Source organism: Cuculus canorus, chromosome 2, assembly GCF_017976375.1.
Source record: "Cuculus canorus isolate bCucCan1 chromosome 2, bCucCan1.pri, whole genome shotgun sequence".
NCBI lineage: Eukaryota > Metazoa > Chordata > Aves > Cuculiformes > Cuculidae > Cuculus > Cuculus canorus.
This window is the reverse complement of record NC_071402.1, coordinates 1,840,887-1,863,070: the sequence shown is the minus strand read 5'-3', so window position 1 is coordinate 1,863,070 and position 22,184 is coordinate 1,840,887. Positions and strand designations below refer to the sequence as shown.

The window sequence follows — 22,184 nt, the reverse complement described above, 5'->3', positions numbered from 1 at the left end:
TTTCCTTTCCTTTCCTTTCCTTTCCTTTCCTTTCCTTTCCTTTCCTTTCCTTTCCTTTCCTTTCCTTTCCTCTTTCCTTTCCTCTTTCCTTTCCTCTTTCCTTTCCTCTCCTTTCCTCTCCTTTCCTCTCCTTTCCTTCCCATCCATCTCTGGATGTGTTGAAGGCCGGGTTGGATGAGGCTTAGAGCAACCTGATCCATTGGGAGGTGTCCCTGCCCATGGCATGGCAGATGGGCTTTGAGGTCCCTTCCAACCCAAACCATTCCATGAATCTATTATCTTTACTTCTCCAAGTGCTTCTACTCTCTGTTCTGCAAGTTGAGGCTGAACCATGGCTTTATCTCGCTCTGCCTAGGAGACGTGGGAAAGGGAAAGGGAAAGGGAAAGGGAAAGGGAAAGGGAAAGGGAAAGGGAAAGGGGAAAGGGGAAAGGGAAAGGGGTGGCCTTGTTCAAAGCTGTGAACCTCTGGCACCCCCCAAAAAAAACCCTCTTGTTTTCAATCCAGTGGTTTCCATCGAGTTGGAAGATGCTGTGGACCCGCCGAAGGGTCCAGGCTTTCAGCATCTCCACTTGCCAGGGGCAAGTTAATGCCCCCACCAGGTCTTTGTTCCTCAAGTGCTTGAGCAAATTGGTCATTTCTACCAAGCCCCCAGGGGACTCACTCGCTGTCCAAGGCAGCAAGATGCCATCCGTCACTTGTCTGACTCACTGGATGTGTCAGCTTTAAATGCCGCCTGGTTGGATCCGCTTCGCTCGGCACGCCGGGGGCTGTTCTATTCCTTATCTATTTCTATCCCTTCCTTAACAGGCTTGTAAATGCAGACGAGGACAAATTCCAAGACATTTCAGTTAATACGAACATCCCTTATATCCTTTTTTTTTTTCTTTTTTTTTTACATAAGCCCACGCAAAAAATGAAGCGTTTGAATAAAACTCAACCGCCTCTAAGCCTCCGGCATCCCCTGGCTTAGGGAAAAGGTGGTACCTGCAATGTTCGGGGTAATCTGAAAAAGCGGTTCAATTATCTGTTTGTTGGGATTACGATTTCTTTTAATCCTCTTTTGCCTTTCTAATCTCCATTTGCTGCTTTATTATTTCAATCATAACCTTTATCGTGAGGGTAGGGAGGCACCGGAACAGGTTCCCCAGAGAAGTGGTGGCTGCCCCATCCCTGGAGATGTTGAAGGCCAGGTTGGATGGGGCTTGGAGCAACGTGATCCAGTGGGAGGTGTCCCTGCCCATGGCAGGGAGTTGGATTTGGACAAGCTTTAAAGCCCCTTCAAACAAAGGGGAAAAGTTTTTAAGCTAAAAGAGGGGAGGTTTAGGTCAGATATAATGAAGAAATGTTTTCCTGTGAAGGTGAGGAGGCACCGGCCCAGGTTGCTCAGAGAAGTGGTGGCTGCCCCATCCCTGGAGGTGTTCAAGACCAAGTTGGATGGGGCTTTGAGCCACCTGATCCAGTGGAAGGTGTCCCTGCCCACGGCAGGGAGTTGGAACTGGATGGGCTTTAAGGTGCCTTCGCACCCAAACCATTCCATGATTCTATGATAAGAACCCCCTCTGCCATGTTTCTGAGTAGACTGATTGGGCTGATGGTTCCTGGCCCTTGGCTCAGCAGGGATGAGGCAACAGGAGGCAGGTTAAACCTCATTTTCTGCTCTATATCTTAGTGATGAACTCCATACTCTGTCCAGAAACCAACGTGAGACCGTCCCCTAATTCAGTAAATATACATCAGTGAGCACCGAGCAGCATCTGGCTGAGCTCTTCTCCCCTGGATGCCTGGGAGTGGCTCAAAGCTGCACCCAGAGGTGTTTACGCTGGACGTTAGGAAGCATTTCTTTCTCAAGAAGGTGGACAAGCACTGGGACAGGCTTCCCACAGAGGCAATTGATGCCCCAAGCCTGGCAGTTTTTAAAAGGCATTTGGACAATGCCCATAATAAAAAGCTTTAACTTTTGCTCAGCCCTGAAGTGGTCAGGCAGTTGGGCTGGATGATAACTACAGATCCCTTCCAACCAAAAATATTCCCTTCTCCTCTCCTCTCCTCTCCTCTCCTCTCCTCTCCTCTCCTCTCCTCTCCTCTCCTCTCCTCTCCTCTCCTCTCCTCTCCTCTCCTCTCCTCTCCCACGAGCCAGCAGTGACCCAGGTGGCCAAGAAGGCCAACAGCATCTTGGCTTGGATCAGCCATGGTGTGGCCAGCAGGAGCAGGGAATGGATTGTCCACCTGGACTAGGTGTGGTGAAGCTCCACCTCAAATCCTGGGTTCAGTTTTGGGCCCCTCACTCCAAGAAGGACACTGAAAGGCTGGAGCGTGTCCAGAGAAGGGGAACCAAGCTGGTGGAAGGTCTGGAGATCAAGGGTTATGAGGAACAGCTGAGGGACCTGGGGCTGTTTAGCCTGGAGAAGAGGAGGCTGAGGGGAGACGTCATTGCCCTCTACAACAGCCTGAAAGGAGGTTGTGGTGAGGTGGGTGTTGGACTCTTCTCCCAAGGAACAAGTGATAGGATGAGAGGAAGTGTCCTATAGTTGCACCACAGGAAGTTTAGACTGGATATTGGGAAAGTTTCTTTACTGGAAGAGTGGTGAAGTATTGGAAGAAGCTGCCCAGGGCAGTGGTGGAGTCTTCATCCCTGGAGGGGCTCAAAGAGTGTGTGGTTGTGACACTCTGGAACATGGTTTAGTAGGCACGGTGCTGTTGGGTTCATGTTTGGAGTGGATGAGCTTAGAGGTCTTTTCCAGCCATTCCATGATTTGATGAATTCCCCTGGGAGCTGAAGACCCTTTGCAGACCTTTGGGCATATAATACCTCGTGTAAATAGTGCTGCTGGACCCAGCATCGTTGGGAGAAGAAGAAAGGGTTGTCGTCCTCACCCAAACCTCTCTTCTTCTCCATCCTGCCTCCCCCAGCGCTTGCTGCAAGCATTAAATCATAGAATCATGGGATGGTTTGGATTGGGTGGGACCTTCAAAGATCATCCAGCTGATGTCTGTCTCTCTCTGTTTGTTCTTCAGGCTGGAATGGGTGGAAATCATCGAGCCTCGAACCCGGGAGCGCATGTATGCCAACCTCATCACGGGGGAATGCGTGTGGGACCCTCCCGCTGGGGTGCGGATCAAACGGACGAATGAAAACCAATGGTGGGAGCTCTTTGACCCCAACACCTCCCGTTTCTACTACTACAATGCCACCACACAGAGGACAGTGTGGCACCGGCCACAGAACTGCGATATCATCCCTCTGGCCAAGCTGCAGACCCTGAAGCAGAACACGGAATCACCGAGGGCTTCCACGGAAAACAGCCCTGGGAGGAGCAGCAATGTCAGCAGGGAGGGCAGCACCAGCTCCTCCCTGGAGCAGGAGCTGGAGGGCAGTGAGAAGGTTCAGGAGCAGAGGACGAGCCGGCAGTCATCCCAGTATGCCGTCGTGAAGGAAGAAACGGAAAGGTAAAAGCAAGGCTGGCTATGCCGGCACAGCGCAGGCACGTGCGGTTGGGTTGGTGAAATGAAATTATGAGTTTGTATGCCCTGGTGCTCTTCCAGCGTGGTGGAAGAGCAGAGCCCTTGGGATGTCCTGGTATTCTTCAAGTGTTGTGGAAGAGCAGAGCCCTTGGGATGTCCTGGTGCTCTTCCAGAGCTGTGGAAGAGTAGAGCTCTTCAGATATCCTGATGTTCTTGAAGTGCTATGGAAGAGCATAGCCCTTGGGATGTCCTGGTGTTCTTCAAGCGCTGTGGAAGAGCAGAGCCCTTGGGACGTCCTGGTGCTCTTCCAGAGCTGTGGAAGAGTAGAGCTCTTCAGATGTCCTGATGTTCTTGAAGTGCTATGGAAGAGCACAGCCCTTGGGATGTCCTGGTGTTCTTCAAGTGTTGTGGAAGAGCAGAGCCCTTGGGATGTCCTGGTGCTCTTCCAGAGCTGTGGAAGAGTAGAGCTCTTCAGATGTCCTGATGTTCTTGAAGTGCTATGGAAGAGCATAGCCCTTGGGATGTCCTGGTTTTCTTCAAGCGCTGTGGAACAGCAGAGCCCTTGGGATGTCCTGGTGCTCTTCCAGCGTCATGGAAGAGCAGTGCCCTTTGGATGTCCATGGTGCTCTTCCAGTGCTGTGGAAGAGCAGAGAGCAGAACCCTTGTCCTGCAGCTCTTTCATTCCATCATGTGGAGGTATTTTATGGGTGACTCCTCCAGCTCATGGGCACCAAGTCTTAGAAAGTGCATTTGGTCCTCTGTAAAACAATCACGGGAGGAAGAGATGCAAGCACCTGGGAAAGGTGTTTCTCCTTGTTAGGGAAAACTCAGATGTTCGTTCTGGAGAAGTATATGGTAGAAAGAATTTCTTGTCCTCTGAAATGGTTTTAGAGAGTGGCATGATTTTAGCTGATCTCCCTGGATGAGATCTACCATGATTCATGTTGCAGCCATGGGTTGTCCCACTGCAGACCTCCTAGGAGAGATGGTTTCTTTCATAAAGGAGAAGCTATGGACTGAACAGTGAGTTGGTGCTCAGTTTCTAAGGTCCAGCTGGATATGGACATCATACGGAGACATCTGCATTGGTGTTCTCTGTGCTTTGTTTCATGGTTTTATGCTTTGCAAGCTGCAAATCATAGAATCATGGAATGGTTTGGGTTGGAATGGACCTTAAAGCCCATCCAGTTCCAACCCCCTGCCACAGACAGGGATGCCTTCCACTGGATCAGGTTGCTCAAAGCCTCATCCAACCTGGCCCTCAAAACCTCCAGGGATGGGGTAGCCATGACTTCTCTCGGCAACCTGGGCCAGGGCCTCCCCATCCTCATCATGAAGAATTCCTTCCTAAGATCTCATCTCAATCTCCCCTCTTTCAGCTGAAAACCGTTCCCCTCGTCCAATCCCTGCACTCCCTGATCAGGAGACCCTCCCCAGCTTTCCTGGAGCCTCTTTCCATACCGGAAGCTGCTCTAAGGTCTCCCTGGAGCTTTCTTTTCTCCAGGCCAAACTCTCTCAGCCTGTCCTCATATGGGAAGTGCTCCAGCCCTCACATCATCTCCGTGGCCTCCTCTGGACTTGCTCCAGCAACTCTATGTCCTTCCTGTGCTGAGGACTCCAGAGCTGGACACAGGGCTCATATGAGGTCTCACCAGAGTGGAGTAGAGAGGGAGAATCTCCCTTGCCCTGCAGGTCCCACCGCTTTGGATGCAGCCCAGAACAACAGATGGCTTTCTGAACACATTTCAGGCTCATCTTGACCTTCTCGTCCACCAACATCCCCGAGTCCTTCTCCTCAGGGCTGTTCCAAATCCATTCGAAATGGATTCAAAATTCAAATCAGGTGGTTCCTTGCTTCATATATTTGGATTCTCTTCCACAGTGCCTCTTCCAGTGTCAACAACCCAAAGGCATCACGGGTGAGCGGGCAACGGCACAGTTTCTGCTCGCAGGTCTTCCCATGCTTCCTTACAGAAACTACGGCTGGGCAATCCCACAGCCACGCAGGAACAGGAACTCCCAGATCAGGAAGAGCTTTCATGTGGGACCTCAGGCTCGGCCATGGCTCCACACGTCGAGCCCATCGGGGCAGGCTCGGTCTTCCCCAAGCTCTTGGGAGATGCCGTGATAAAGCGGTTGAGTGTGGGGTTGGTGCCTTTCCCTGCCAGGTGGGTGGTGTTTGGAGACGCAGAGAGTTTTGGTGTTGGGTCACAAGGGTGCTGGGTGACCCATCCATTGGGTGCTGTGTGTAGACATGTCTGCCTGTGGTGGCCATGTCCAGTTGGGTCTGTTCAGGGAATGTTGGTGGCTGTTTCATCCAATCTTTGATTGCTCATCTCTAAAATACCAAGCCCTGACGTTCGATAGGACAGGGGGGGAATGGTTTTAAACTGGAAGCGGGGAGATTCAGACTGGATAGAAGGAAGGAATTGTTCATGCTGAGGGTGCTGAGACACTGGAACGGGTTGCCCAGAGAAGTCATGAATCCACCATCCCTGGAGGTGTTGGAAGTCAGATTGGATGAGGCTTTGAGCAATCTGATCCAGTGGGAGGTGTCCCTGCCCATGCCAAGGGGTTTGGAACTGGATAATCTTTAAAGTCCCTTCCAACCCAAACCAGTCTATGGTTCTATGATCTCAAGATCTCCTGTCTCGCCCGGCTCCTCCCTCCCAACACCAAACGCTTTCCTTGCCCAGATCTGTAATGCTGCCCAACACCTCCACCCATCTCACTCAGGTTCCCCTTCCCACCACCCTCAGAGCTGACTGATTTCTCCTTCCATCCAGCTTAAGGCTGCTGAGCTGCAGGGTCTTCACTGCCTTCCTGTCCCACCACATGCCTTTCTTGCAAGCTGCGTAGATGATGCCAAGCACCACAAGATGCTGCCTGCATCATGCCCAGAGGGATTCCCAGCACTTCTCCTCTCCTGGAGGGATCCCATCTCCCGTGCTTGAGTTTGAATGGGCATGGGAAGTCATCCTGGGCACAAGGAACTGGAGTGACCACTGTTGGAGCTTATTTTGGGCGTGTGTAGACCAGAATCCTTGGGGTTTGTTTTTAGCCATTGAGTTGCTGTTTCATGACATGCTCCACTCAGGAGAGCGCTCCATGTTGCAGCAGGCTGGGCTGAAGAACTCCATTTCTCCTCAGTATTTACTCCTGCAGCTCCATTTTTCATGCACTGAGAACCTGGGATGGACTTTCCACCTCTCACCGGTGGAGACAACCAACATCTCACCTCACGGCTGGTAAATGAGCTGCTGGATACATCTGAGCAGGGCTCGCAGCTCTTGGGCTGAACTGGTCCCGGGTGCCCATGGGAACATGGTTTTCTCTTCTCTTTTTTCAAACTCCTCATCGCTAAGTCTTCTCCAGACCTCACAGCAACTCCAAGAGGAATCTGGAGGTTGGTGAAACCCTTGGTCCTCAGCTCCTCGTGGCTGATAGCAGCCCATTGCACCCACTCCAGAGCTTTGTGAATCATCAAATCTTTTGGGTGGGAAGGGACCGTTAAAGCCCATCCAGTCCAACCTCCCCTGCCATGAGCAGGGACATCTCCAACCAGACCAGGCCTTGAACATCTCCAAGGATGGGGCATCCAGAACCTCTCTGGGCAACCTGGGCCAGTGTCCCACCACCCTCAGCCTTAACAATTCCTTCCTTCTATCCAGCCTGGACCACCCATCTTCCAGTTTAAAACCATTCCCCTTATCCTGTCGCTCCAGGTCCTGCTGAAAAGTCCATCCCTATCTTTCTTCTCAGCCCCATTTGTATATTGGAATGACATAAGTTCTCCCACAGCCTTCTGTTCTCCAGGCCGAACAACCTGAATTCTCTCAGCCTGTCCTCGTATGGGAGGTTCTGCAGCCCTTGGATCATCTTGGTGGCCTCCACTGGACTTGCCCTAACAAATCCATGTCCTTCCTGTGCTGAGGACTCCAGAACTGGACATGTGGGTCTCACCAGAGTAGAGTAGAGGAGCAGAACCTCTTTCTTCACCCTGCTTGGCCGTGATGCTTGGGATTCAGCCCAAGATGTGATTGGTGAAGGAGGAGCTTGTTCCTCAAGCAGTGAGAAGGGTTAACAAGAATGGAGTGGGTGGGTTTTAATCTCCTTGGGCTTTGCTGCCCAGTGGCTTCCCAGGGGAAGGTCCATTCCCCACAGCTCTTGCATGTTCCACAGCAGCCAGTGTGGACACTGCAGGTCCCTAATCCTTCCTGTCCTCCACCCGTACGTTCTCTCTCCTTCTCCAGTGCTTGGGCAGGAGTATTATGGGACGCAAAGCTGCTGGGTAGGGTGGGAGGAGGGAGGACAGCACCAAATAGAATGGCTTAATCCATGGAAATCTTCTGCCAGTGGAGAAGACCAAGCCAGCCATGGTGTGGATTTGCTCCTGGAGGGTTTCATGTCCTTTCAGCCCCAAGGAATCCTTCCCTGTGAGGGTGGTGAGGCAGTGGCCCAGGTTGCCCAGAGAAGTTGTGGATGCCCCATCCCTGGAGGTGTTCAAGGTAAGGTTGGATGGAGCTCTGAGCAACCTGATCCAGTGGGAATTGTCTCTGCCCTTGTCAGGTGGCTGGAATTGGATGAGCTTCAAGGTTCCTTCCAACCTAAACCTTTCCATGATCCTATGAAATCCATGGTCTTGTCCTTGCTGGGCCCAGCAAGCAAGAGCAGACACCGTGTCTCTTGGCTTTAAAAATAAAACCTAGATGCCACTAGAGGGAGCAGATATTCCTGCTCCGTGGACGGTTTCCACCTGGAGTTGACACAACAGTGTTATCCCTACAGCTCAGCAAAACCTCGGCAGCATGTCACTCCGGTGGAAGCACACTAGACTCTCTTGATCCCCATGTCATCTCGATCAAGGACGCTGGAAAGCCTTGGTGATGCCTCAGGGTCACTGGGTTCCAATAAAGGAGTGATTTCCATACACAGAGGAACACTTGGAGAGGGTCTATCACTGCTGCACCTCCTCGCATCTCTTGCCACAATAGAGATGTGGCTGTGAAAACAACCTTATTCCCACCAGGAACGGGATGGTCCTTGCTGGAGCTGACTCAAGGGAAGGGGAAATGCTATGAGTTAGAAGGGGAGATGGGATAAGGCCTGGGAGACAAGGTTGAGCCGGAAGATGGGGTGGAGCCTGGGAGGTGAGGCCAAGCTTGGGAGATGGGTTGAGCCTGGGAGATGTTGTTGAGCCTGGGAGACGTGGTTGAGCCTGGGAGATGGAGTTGAGCCTGGGAGATGGGGTTGAACATGGGAGATGGGGTTGAACATGGGAGATGGGGTTGAGCCTGAGAGACATTGTTGAGCCTTGGAGACGTGGTTGAGCCTGGGAGACGTGGTTGAGCCTGAGAGACGTGGTTGAGCCTGAAGATGGGGTTGAGCCTGGGAGATGTTGACCCTGGGAGATGGCGTTGAGCCTGGGAGACGGCGTTGGGCCTGGGAGACGTGGTTGAGCCTGGGAGATGGGGCCAAGCCTGGGAGATGTTGAGCCTGGGAGATGGGGTCAAGCCCCTGGGAGATAGGATTGAGACTGGGAGATGGAGCCGAGTCTGGGAAATGGGGTGGAGCGTGGGAGATGGGGTTGAGCCTAGGAGACAAGGTTGAGCCTGGTAGATTGACTTGAACTTGAGAGACGGAGTTGAGCCTGAGAGATGGGGTTGAGCTCAGGAGATGGAGTTAACCCTGGGAGATGGGGTTGAACCTGGGAGATGGGGTTGAGCCCCTGGGAGATGGAGCTAAACCTGGGAGGTGTTGTTGAACCTGAGAGATGGGGTTGAGCATGGAAGACATGGTTGAGCTGGGGAGATGCACCACTTCCAGTAGGTATGGGGTCGATGGGAAGCAGCAGAAACATCGGTGTTGCGTCAGCGTAGCGCAGACAGCTGAATGGTTAAATCCACGTGGTAGGAAGCACCTACCACGTCATCTCAACTCCATGAGTCGGCATCTGCTCATCTTCAGGATCTCAATAGCAGGTTGTTCTTGGTGGTCAGCAAAGGTAGAGTCATTCTGAGCAGGAAGGTCTTGCTCGGGCTGTCTTGTTTGTCTTTAAGTGGTGACTCTTCTACAAAGCATGACATGGTAGCTGTGAAACCTCCGAGCAGGCTGGAGCTGACGCATGCCTGGGGTTTGGGTCAGGTTGTTGGGTTTTTCTGGACAGCCTGAAAGTGTCTGTGGTTATTGGTCCATGGAGAGTCTTCCCCTTCCTTGGAATCACAGAATCATGGAATGGTTTGGGTTGGAAGGGACCTCAAAGTTCATCCAGTCCCAACCCCCTGCCATGCCTTCCACTGGATCAGGTTGCTCAAAGCCTCATCCAACCTGGCCTTGAACACCTCCAGGGATGGGACATCCATGACTTCTCTGGGCAACCTGGCTCAGGGCCTCTCCATCCTCACAGGGAAGAATTTCTTCCTGAGATCTCATCTCAATCTCCCCTCTTGGAGATGAAAACCCTTCTGCCTCATCCTATCCCTGCACTCCTTCATCAAGAGCCCCTCCTCAGCTTTCCTGGAGCCCCTTTCTATACTGGAAGGTTCTACTAAGGTCTCCCAGAGCCTTCTCTTCTCCAGGCTGAACAACACAAACTCTTTCAGCCTGTCCTCATAGCAGAGATGCTCCAGCATTCCGATCATCTCCATGGCCTCCTCTGGACTCGCTCCAACAGCTCCATGTCCTTCCTGTGCTGAGGCCTCCAGAACTGTTATGGACAGGTATGGTTGGACTTGATCTCAACAGTCATTTCCAACCAAACAATTCTATGAGGGCTGAGAATCCCCGCAGGGACCTGGAAGATCTCCACGCAGCAGATGCCGCAGTGCCTGATGTCATTGATCCACCTGCTCTCCAAGCCTAAGCGCGGCAAATCTTCTCAACGCCTTCCAAAAAAAGGACAGAAACAGAAAATTGCAAACAAAATTGTGGGTTTGTTCACTCAAAGCACTGAGAAATGGCTCCTCAGCCACTCAAAACACACATTTTTTGGCTTTGAATCATGTTTTAAACCAGAAAATTGCTTTTTGGGGGCCTCACCTGCTCCTAGATGGCTCCAGACACCCACTCGGAGCGATTCCCACCACACCTTGACCCCAGTTAGCTCTGTCGCATGCCAGGGATTGGTTTGTAAAGGTTCCTCAAGGATTTTAACTCAACTACATCTCATCCAGGAAGATTTAAGCGCTGCATTTTGTCTTCTCCAATATCCTGAGCGTCAGAGAAGGTCCTGCTTGTCCTTCAAGCCTCCACTCCTCCACAGTGAAGCAGGGGCAGAGATGCTGCCCGCTGATGGGACAACTGAGTCCTCCATGGGTAGAATCATAGAATGGTTTGGTTTGGAAGGGACTTTCGAGATCATCCAGTTCCAGCCCCCTGCCATGGACAGTGACACCTCCCACTGGATGAGGTTTCTCAAAGCCTCATCCAACCTGGCCTTCAACACCTCCAGGGATGGGGCATCCACAACTTCTCCCATTCCCCTCGTCCTATCCCTGCTCTCCCTGACCAAGAGCTTCTCCTCAGCTTTCTTGGAGCCCCTTTCAGTACTGGAGACTGATCTAAGGTCTCCCTGGAGCCTTCTCCAGGCTGAACAACCCTAATTCTCTCAGCCTGTCCTCATATGGGAGGTGCTTCAGCCTTTGGATCATCTCTGTGACCTCCTCTGACCGCACTCCAACAGATCCATGTCCTTCCCGTGCTGAGGACACCAGAGATAGACACAGGGCTCCAAGTGAGATCTCACCAGAGCGGATCATCCATATGGAGAAGAGCCTTGCTCTTCTGTGTCCTCTTGCTTCCCATTTTCTCCTTCTTTTGGACACACCTTGCCTTATGAAAGGATTCGTGTCCTCAGGAGATGGGATAGTCCACCATCCAAGTAGAATGGGTCTCAAGATCCTTTCTACCACCATGTAGGCCATTTCAAACGCCTGAATCCACCACATCTGAGTTGTTTTGAAGGGTTTTGGTTTAATGATTACCAGGCAGCCCCTTGGCTTCATGATCTTCTGCTTCCAGGAGATCCTAAAGTTCACAAACCAAGCTAATTGGAACCATCAGGGTCAGGAGGAGCCGAGGAGCTTCATCTGCAGTGTGGGAGGCTGGGTGGGAATGGGCTTCCAGGCTGTAATTAAAAACCACAAGCTCTCAGCAGGAAATCACTTTCCAAGTCACACGTCTTTCCCCACTGCTTTCACATGCCACAAGGAGATCGCACGTCACATGGAGCCTCCACATGGAGCCAAGCTCCTAAATTCGTCATCTTCCAACGTCTTTTTCTCTTGTTTTGTTCCTGTTATTGGTCATTCCCACCCATATTGTGACAAAAGCCAAGTGCTTTTGCTCTCCAAGTGAGATTCTTATCTGCTGGTGCTTGGCATCACCATGGATTTCTGCTGATGATCATAGCTGGTCAAAGAGTAGGTAGCTTAGTTGGACTCGATGATTGTTGTCAACCCCTTCCAACAGAACCATTCCAATCTATTCAATGGGCGTGGAACTGGATGATCTTTAAGATCCTTTCTCTCCCAAACCGTTCCATGATTCTATTCCTGCTTTATTTACGTGTCTCACAGCACCTCCAGGAAGGTGATGAGGATCATGGATGTCAGTTGGTTAACCTGTATTTCTGCTGCTGGGTGGATGTTGGATGAGTGACCTCTTGTGATCACCTACTGTATGTCACCAAAAATTGCTGTCTTCTCTTAAGTGTTGAGAGATGTAATGGTTTCATAGATGCTTCTGCTCACCTTGTTGAGAGAAGCTCAAGTACTGAACCACTTCTGAGTGGGCTTCATGGTCACAATTGGCTCCTCTGGCCAGGGCTCTGGAGACCTTCATAGAATTGTAGGATCACAGAATGATTTGCGTTGGAAGGAACCTTTGAAGTCCGTCCAGACCAATCCCCCTGCAATGAGCAGGGACATCTCCAACCAGATCAGGTTGCTCAGAGCCCCATCCAACCTGACAGGGTTGTCCTCTCCTTCACCCCACTGGTCCCGCTTCTTTGGATGCAGCCCAGGACACGGGTGGCTTTCTGGGCTGTGAGTTCATGTTGCCGGCTCACGTTGAGCTTCTCATCCACCAACACCACCAGGTCCTCCTCCTCAGAGCTGCTCTCAATCCATTCTCTACTCAGCCTGTGATTGTGCTTGGGAGGGACCTGGGCGGGCTTGAGATGTGGCCTAGGTGGACCTCATGAAGTTCAGCAGAGCCAAGCACAAGGTCCTGCATATAGGCTGGGGCAATCCCAAGCTGGATGGATGGGCTTTGAAGTCCCTTCCAACCCAACCCATTCCATGGTTCCATGATTCGATCTTGCTGTGAGTCAGAACCCCTAGATCCCATCCCTGGAGATATTGAAGGCTGGATTGGATGAGGCTTGGAGCAACCTGATCCAGTGGGAGGTGTCCCTGGCCATGGAACTGGATGGGCTATGAAGTCCCTTCCAACCCAAACCATACCATGGTTCCATGATACAAACTTGCTGTCAACCAGAACCCCCAGATCCCATCCCTGGAGGTGTTGAAGGCCAGGTTGAATGGGGCTTGGAGCAACCTTATCCAGTGGGAGATGTCCCTGCCTATGGCAGGGGGCTGGAACCGCATGGTCTTTGAAGTCCCTTCCAACCCAACCCTTTCCATGACTCGAGGACATCAGAGATGAAACCTCCACCCTTTTCCTTTAATTCTTTGCCTTCTCCTCCAAAGCCACCTTTGCGATTTGATAGATCTTAATCCAACGTGACCAAGGGCTGACGTAGAGCGACCCAAAACATCGTTTACGTAATGACGAAGAAGCCATTGTTTAAGTTTGATCCGGAGCTGGGGCTGTAATTAAGACCTCAGCGCCGTGTGGGCTAACGAGGGCGGGGGATTAGGAGCCGGGATTGAGTTTCTATTCCGGGAGTCGCTTTCCCTTCCTTTATAAATAGAAGCAATGGAAGCTAGAACTGAACTGGGGGCAACTGGGGGCAACTGGAAATGCTTGAGGGCAAGCTGGAGTGTACTGGGAGTGACTAGGAACACCTAAGGGCAAGCCAGAACAGTGCTGGGGGTAAGTGGGAACACCTGAGGGCAACCCAGAATAGTGCTGGGAGTGACTGGGGGTAACTGGGAATGCCTGAAAGCAACCTAGAACTGTACTGGGAGTAACTGGGAGCACCTGAAGGCTACACAGAGTGTACTGGAAGTAACTGAGAACACCAGAGGGCAACCTAGGGAGTAACTGGGGGTAACTGGGAATGCCTGTGCGCAAGCCGGAGTGTACTGGGAGTAACTGGGAACCCCGAAGGGCAACCCAGAATGCTGCTGGGAGTAACTGGGAACACCTGAGGGCAACTGGGAACACCTGAGGGCAAGCCAAGGTGTACTGGGAGTAACTGGGAACACTTAAGGGCAACCTAAAATGGTTCTGGGAGTAACTGGGAGCATCGGAAGGCAACACTGACTGTGCTGGGAGTAACTGGGAATGCCTAAGGGCAACCCAGAACCGTATGGGGAGTAACTGGGGGTAACTGGGAATGCCTAAGGGCAACCCAAAACCGTAGTGGGAGCAACTGAGAACGGCCAAAGGCAACACTGACTGTACTGGGAGTAACTGGGAACACCAGAGGGCAATGCAGAACTGTACTGGGAGTAACTGAGTGTAACCAGAAATACCTGAGGGCAAGCTGGAGTATACTGGGAGTGACTGGGAACCCCTGAGGACAACCCCGAACAGTGTTGGGGGTAACTGGGAACACCCTAAGTGCACGGTGGTGTTGGGCTGATGGTTGGTCTTTTTCAACCTTAATGACTCCATGATCTTTAAGCTGGTGATGGTCAAAACAGCAACCATCTCAGGTGCTTCTTTCCATGGTTCTCCAGCAAGAGAACTCAGGTAAGGTGGCTCTTGGAGCAGGTTGATAGCTGTTGGTGACCATCTCCATCTTCTGGAAGTGAAGGCTCAGATATAATCGACTGCAATGTGGTAGATGAAAATGTACCAAAAAGAGCTTTTTTTTTTTCTGAGGTTCATCATCTCTGACCATCTGAGATGAGCAACGATCAAGAGCGATGCTCAAAGCATGGGAAAGAACTATTGGTGGGACAAAGCTGTGAGATGTTTAGGGTGTGTCTAGGCGTGTCTGCAGCTGTTCTTCACAAGCGCATTTTGAAGGAGAATGTCATGTTTGCAGGGTTTGGAATGAAGCTGAAGACCACAGCCATGGAGGGCTTGGTCGTCCTCTCCTAAACAACTGCTTAAGGACCCAAAGCTTGGTGCAAGTAGGTCCTAAGTGCAGAGCCCAGGCTGGTGGGGTCCAGGAGACCATCTTCATTAATCCTGAAGTGAAAGAGACATTGATTAGGGCATGGGTGTCACGGGTCACCATTGGTAACTCCTTGTCCACTGTTCCTGTATTGCAGTTCGTCGCCTTCTGGAGTCTTTGAGAAAGAATATGACATTTATCGGGATTACAGTGCGGAAGGTCAACTCCTCCACTACAGGTAGCCAAAATTTCCCTCCGGTATTGGGGTTGGGGGGTCTACAACGTGGCCTTGGTGGTGAGGTGGGCGTATAGGACAGTTCATGTGCCACCAGCTGACCTGTAGGGACAGGGCAGTGAGCAACACTGGTGTTTTCTTTGTGGTCTTCTGATCCTCCTCATCATCCCCTTCCCTTCGTGCTGTGGGTTTTAGCTTTACTACCACCCTTAAATGAACCTCTTGATGTATTTTGATGGTTCTTTGGAGCAGGAACCATCCGTGCTCTGTACTTGGATGCCCTCATCTGAGTGGCTCCTACCCATGACAGGAGAGTGGAGCAGGACAGGAGGAACCATCCATCCTCTTTATGTGGGTGTCCTCATCTGAGTGGCTCCTACCCCTGACCAGAAAGTAGAGCAGGACAGGAGGAACCATCCATCCTCTTTATATCATTATAGTATCATAGTATAGTAAGGGTTGGAAGGGACCTTAAAGATCATCTAGTTCCAACCCACCTGCCATGGGCAGGAACATCCTACTAGATCAGGCTGTCCAATGCCCCATCCAACCTGGCCTTGAACACCTCCAAGGATGGGGCATCCACAACCTCGCTGGGCAACCTGTTCCAGTGTCTCACCCCTCTCACTGTGAAGAATTTCTTCCTAATGTCCAATCTAAATCTTCCCCTTTCCAATTTAAAGCCATTTCCCCTTCTCCCATCATTCCATGTCCTTGGAAGAAGTTCCTCCCCAGCTTTCCTGGAGCCCCTTCAGGTACTGGAGGCTGCTCTAAGGTCACCCCAGAGCCTTCTCCAGGCTGAACAACTCCATCTCTCTCAACCTGTCCTCATATGGAAGGTTTTCCAGCCCTTGGATCATCTCCGTGGCCTCCCCTGGACCTGTTCTAACAGTTCTGTCTCCTTCTTCTGTTGGGGATCTCAGAACTGGACACAGGACTCCAGGTGGGGTCTCACCAGAGTGGAGCAGAGGTGGAGAATCCCCTCCCTGACCCTGCTGGCCACGCTGCTTTGGATGCAGCCCAGGACATGGGTGGTTTCTGGGCTACAAGCACACGTTGCTGATTCATGCTGAGCTTCTCCTCCATCAGTACCTTCAAGTCCTTCTCCTTAGGGTTCCAAAGCATCTCTTCTGCGTGGTGGATGGATGCAATTCCCCATTGATAGGAGTGGACAGGAGTGGACATGTTGAGCTTCTCCTCCATCAGCACTTTCCAACTCCTTCTCCTCAGGGTTCCAAAGCATCTCTTCTGCATGGTGGATGGATGCAATTCCCCATTGATAGGAGTGGACAGGAGTGGACATGTTGAGCTTCTCTTCCATCAGCACCTCCAAGTCCTTCTCCTTAGGGTTCCAAAGCGTCTCTTCTGCATGGTGGATGGATGCAATTCCCTATTGATAGGAGTGGACAGGAGTGGACATGTTGAGCTTCTCTTCCATCAGCACCTCCAAGTCCTTCTCCTCAGGGTTCCAAAGCATCTCTTCTGCATGGTGGATGGATGCAATTCCCTATTGATAGGAGTGGACAGGAGTGGACATGTTGAGCTTCTCTTCCATCAGCACCTTCAAGTCCTTCTCCTCAGGGTTCCAAAGCGTAGTGGATGGATGCAACTCCCCGTCGGTATGAGTGGACGGGAGAGGACTCCCTACCCTCCTGTAGGCAGGAGAAGTGAGGAAGAGTGGCATGGAGTGTGGTTTGGAAGGGCTGGATCCACTCTTGGGTTCAGAACAGGGTTCAAAAGTGGCTCCTCTTGTGTCTCGCAAGTCGGACATCAAGCGAGCCATGCTTGGAACTGGCAGCAGGAACTGAGACTGCAGCCAGGGACACAGCCAAGGGACACAGAGCAGTGACGGGGACACCGAGAGGTGACAGGGACACGGGCTGGTGACAAGGATGTGGAGCAGTTGCAGGAACACGGAGAGGTGACAGGGACACGGAGCAGAGATGGGGACCCAGAGTGGTGACTGGGACACAGAGAGTTAATGGGGACACGGAACGGTGATGGGGACATAGAGCCATGATGGGGACTTGGTGATGGGGACACAGAGCGGTGACAGGGACACAGAGCAGTGACAAGGACATGGAGCCATGATGGGGACATGGTGGCGGGATCACAGAGCTGTGATGAGGACATGGTGACAGGGTCACAGAGCAGAGATGGGGACACGGAGTGGTGACGGGGACATGGAGTTAATGGGGACATGCAGCGGTGATGGGGACATGGAGCTGTGACAGTGACATGAAGTGGTGACAGGGACATGGAGGGGTGATGAAGATGTGGAGCAGTGATGGGGATGAGGAGCAGTGATGGGAACGTGGAGGGGTGACACTGGTACAGAGTGGTGATGGGAACATGGAATGGGGACACGGAGCGGTGACAGGGACACGGAGCAGTGACAGGGACACGGAGCAGTGACGGGGACACGGATCAGGGACAGGGAGTGGTGATGGGGAGATGGAGCAGTGTTGGGTTCATGGAGTGGTGACAGGGACAGGGAGTGGTGATGGGGACACAGAGTGGTGAGGGGGACGTGGTGATGGTGACCCACCACCAGCTGAGTGACGATGCTGGATACGAGCTGCCATTGGAGACAAGGGACAATGAGGGTTTGGGGACTCACATGGCCACCCAAGCAATCAAGAGATGTCATTTCACCACAGTTGTCGCACATGACCTGGTTGCATCAGCATCTGCTTTGCTGCAGGAGATGCCTCCATCTTTCCAACCCTAATTTCACCACCCGTAAAAGCCCAGGGAGAACTCTTACCGCCCTCCCCCCAGTGCCTTCTAGCCAGGCAGCTAATTAGCAGCTTTGCTTAATTAGCTGAGAGTGGACATCCTTCTGGAAGAGCGGGTAGCAAATGGCCTCTGTCCGAGGGCTGCCAAGCAAGAAGGAAAGAAGAGCTGAGATGGAGATTGGAGCTGGCGCAGCCTGGGGTGGGTTTTTTAACCGTGTCAGTGTCACGTGGACATGGTTGTGGCATCATAAAAGCTGAAATCAAAGCTCACCAGACCTGCAGAATCACAGCAGGGATCCAAGAATCATGGGTTGGGTTGGAAGGGACCTTAAAGATCATCCAGTTCCAACTCCCGCCGGCCGTGGGATGGTTTCATCTTAATAAGGTGGACATGTGCGAACCTCATGAGGTTCAACAAGGCCAAGGGCAAGGTCCTGCACCTGGGTCGGGACAGTCCCGAGCACAAATCCAGGCTGGGTGGAGAGTGAATTGGGAGCAGCCCTGAGGAGAAGGACTTGAAGGTGCTGATGCAGGAGAAACTCCACATGAGCCGCCAACATGCGCTTGCAGTCCAGAAACCAACCGTGTCCTGGGCTGCATCCAAAGCAGTGGGATCAGCAGGGCCAGGGAGGGGATTCTCCACCTCCACTGCACTCTGGTGGACCCTATCTGCAGTCCTGTGCCCAGTTCTGGAGTCCTCAGCTCAGGAAGGACATGGAGCTATTGGAATGGGTCCAGAAGAGGCCACGGAGATGATCCGAGGGCTGGAGAACCTTCTGTATGAAAGCAGGCTGAGAGAGTTGGGCTTGTCCAGCCTGGAGAAGAGACGGCTCTGGGATGACCTTAGAGCAGCTTCCAGTACCTGAAGAGTCTCCAGGAGAGCTGGGGAGGTTCTTTTGATCAGGGAATGCAGAGACGGGATGAGGGGGGGATGGTTTTAAGTTGAAAGAGGGAAGATTTAGGTCAGATATAATGAAGAAATTCTTCCCTATGAGGGTGGTGAGGCCCTGGTCCAGGTTGGCCAGAAAAGTTGTGGCTGCCCCATCCCTGGAGGTGTTCAAGGCCAGGTTGGATGAGCACCTTGATCCAGTGGGAAGTGTCTTTGCCCATGGCAGTGTGATTGGAACTGGATAGGCTTTGAGGTCCCTTCCAACCCAAACCATTCCAGGAGTCTATGAATTTGAAGAAGAAGGGTGGACAGCACATTCTGAGAATCACCCTGCATAAAGACATCTCCATTTCGTCTTCAAAGCTGATGAAGGTGCTGATGCAGGAGAAACTCCACATGAGCCGGCAACATGCGCTTGCAGTCCAGAAACCAACCGTGTCCTGGGCTGCATCCAAAGCAGTGGGAAGTTGGAAGTTCTTCCTTGGATGGACTAAGGCTAGGAAGGTCCCAGAGGGCATTGCTGGGTGGTATGATGGTGGGCAGCACCCATGGGTTGAAGGAGGCTGCCTGGAAGGCCAATATCTCCCCCAGGATGAGTCAGAATGTACGTGTGGTCCATGGTGGGAATAGGAAGACCCTTGAGGCGCTTCTGAAGCAGCCAAGATATGGGTGTGGGAAGTACATGACTTCATTTAAGGGCAAAGTGTGGGAGCAGGGTGGCTTTGAGGAGACAGCTGCCCTCACATCAAGGCTGAATATGGACAGATGGAGAGGCAGGAGGCTGGCTGATAGAGGGCAGTCCTGAGAGGTTCAGCTAGGAGACCACCAAGGCATCATCTTCCCCAAGTTCAGCTTTGACATTCAGCTACCTTGGTCCTCCCGAGGAGCTCCAGCAGCATCTTCAGGAGCAGACAGGGGTTGGTTCCTCTTCCTTGGTGATCCCGGCCAACAGCCTTGGTGCCTGCCCAGGACCTCCAACAGCGTCTTCAGGAACAGGCAGAGTTCGGTTCCTCTTCCTTGGCTTGGTGCTCCTGGCCAACAATTGCTAGGAGAGAGCTTTTCGACTATAATGAAGATTAGTGGGGGTCATTAAGAGGATGACTGTCTTGCTCCATCTGTCTAGAAGGCATTTGTTGGAAAGCCCTTACATCCAAATCCCAGACAGGCAATTACAGTAATGGTCCTTAACCCCTTTATTCCTTCTGCTTTGTGGTCCATGGAGCTCAGGTGCCCAATGCCCTCATCGTTCCTCCTTTCGAGAAGGTTGAACTCTTTATGGTTGTTTTTTGTCAAGATGTCAGTTTGCTTGTGGGACGAACCATAGAATGGTTTGAGTTGGAAGGGACCTTAAAGACCATCCAGTTCTGACCCCACTGCCTTGGGCAGGGACACTTCCCATTGGATCAGGGTGCTCAAAGACCCAATCCAACCTGGCCTTCAACACCTCCAGGGATGGGGCAACCTGTGGGCTGGAACTGGATGATCTTTAAGGTCTATGAATCTATGATTTTTAAGATCCCTTTCAACTCAAACTACTCCATGGTTCTATGATCCCATAATTTAATCTCTTGGCTCTCCAAGGAATCACTCGTACCGGGTCCACGCTTCTTCATTGCTTTTGAAGAAACCAGGCTATGGATTTACCTTTAAGTACCTGGACACGTTGGAGCCTTCAGCTCTGGTCTTAATTCGCAGTCATAGATGAAGAAGCCCGAGTAGAAGGAGGCAGTGGGTCAATGGAGCAGCTGGCAGCAGCACGTGTCCATGCACGGGACAGCTGGGACAGCCACCATGCCCCTTCTGCTGGGCAGGTGTCTCCTCAGCCAGCAGATGTCTGTGGGACCACTCGAGCTATGCATCGTTTGCATCGTTGGAAGAAGAATGAATGGAATCTTGCAGCTGCCTTGGCTGAAATCAACACCAGTGGTGAAGGGAACTTCAGCCCAGAGATGCTGAGCTCCTGTCCTCAGGATGACCCTGGGGTACGGGCTTCCTCAGGAAGCTTGGGTGTAATCAGAAGTTGCAGCCAGAAGGGGTTGGAGATCCCTTTTTTTTTTGGAGGAGTCTGAGAGAAGACCTTATCACCCTCTACAACTACCTGAGAGGACGTTGTGGTGACGTGGGTGCTGGTCAAGGAGGCAGGAGATGGGGGTAGAGCTGAAGGAGGTGTCCCAGAGCCTGGTCAAAGAGGCAGGAGAGGTTTAGTGGTGGTTGGAGCGCTGAAGGAGGTGTCCCAGAGCCTGGTCGAAGAGGCTGGAGAGGTCTGCTGGTGGGGGTAGAGCTGAAGGAGATGGACCGGAGCCTGGTCAAAGAGGCAGGAGAGGTTTAGTGGTGGCTGGAGAGCTGAAGGAGATGTCCCAGAGCTTGGTCAATGAGGCAGGAGAGGTTTAGTGGTGGTTATAGAGCTGAAGGAGGTGTCCCAGAGCCTGGTCAAAGAGGCTGGAGAGGTCTGCTGGTGGGGGTAGAGCTGAAGGAGATGGACCAGAGCCTGGTCAATGATGCGTGAGAGGTTTAGTGGTGGTTGGAGAGCTAAAGGAGGTGTCCCAGAGCTTGGTCAATGAGGCAGGAGAGATCTCCTGCTGGGGGGAGAGCTGAAGGAGATGGACCAGAGCCTGGTCAGTGATGCATGGAAGGTTTAGTGGTGGGAGGAGAGCTGAAGGAGGTGTCCCTGAGCATGGTGAATGAGGCAGGAGAGATCTGGTGGTGGTTGGAGAGCTGAAGGAGGTGGCACCAGGCTGCAGACTGAGCCTGGGGGTGTTTGTAGCAGGGTTGAATGATTCAAGTTGGAAATACCAAGAGGATGAATGGCTTCAGCTTCACAAACTGCGCTCCAGGGCGTGTGAAACCTTCTCAAGATAGGCAAGAGCTAGAGATCACCATGGTAGGAACATGTTTTCCCCGCTTACGGAGACAAAGGAAGTCCGTCTCCTCTTGATATGTTATTCAGGGAAATGTCACTTCTGCTCTCTTTTTGTTTCGCTGCTAATTCCTTCTGACAATGAAGGCTCTTCTGTGCTCCCTTCTCCGCATCCCTCCTCCCTCTCAGAAGAAGAACCTTTTCTTCTTGCAGTGACATTTGGATTTCAGAGAAGAGGCTATTTTGGGTGGTTGGTTTAATCATCTGAGATGGGGCGAGCAGCTCTGATTGTCTTCTGGGCACCTGGTGTTCCATTTCTCACAGGCGTCCGTGCCCTCTGTGTGCGGCACCAGACATGCTGTGCCTACCTCAGATGTCAGGATGGATTGTTCTATGGATCTACCAAGCTTGGAGAGGTTTAGTGGTGGTGGGGAGAGCTGAAGGAGGTGTCCCAGAGCATGGTGAACGAGGCAGGAGAGGTTTAGTAGTGGGGGAAGAGCTTGGTAGATCATAGAATCATTGAGGGTGGAAAAGACCTCTAAATTCATCCAGTTCAACCATCAACCCAACACCACTCCGCCCACTAAACCGTGTCCCAAAGTGCCATGTCTACACGTTTTCTGAACCTCTCCAGGGATGGTGACTCCACCACTGCCCTGGGCAGCCTCTGCCAGTGCTTCAACACTCTTCCAGTAAAGAAATTGTTCCTGATGTCCAGTCTGAACCCACCCTGGTGCGAATTGAGGCCATT

At 52.1% G+C, this 22,184-nt stretch overlaps 1 protein-coding gene across 7 annotated transcripts in view; it reads left to right on the top strand.

Annotated features, from left to right (window-relative positions):
• Nucleotides 1-22,184, top strand: part of ARHGAP39 (Rho GTPase activating protein 39) — a 142,010-nt gene that overhangs the window by 93,644 nt on the left and 26,182 nt on the right. For 6 of the 7 annotated variants that reach the window (XM_054058841.1, XM_054058839.1, XM_054058843.1 and 3 more), the window contains exons 2-3: nt 3,017-3,448; nt 14,872-14,952. In XM_054058841.1, the coding sequence (XP_053914816.1) occupies nt 3,017-3,448; nt 14,872-14,952 (513 nt within the window). The remainder of the gene's footprint in view (nt 1-3,016; nt 3,449-14,871; nt 14,953-22,184) is intronic. The other variant, XM_054058844.1, reaches the window with a different exon arrangement.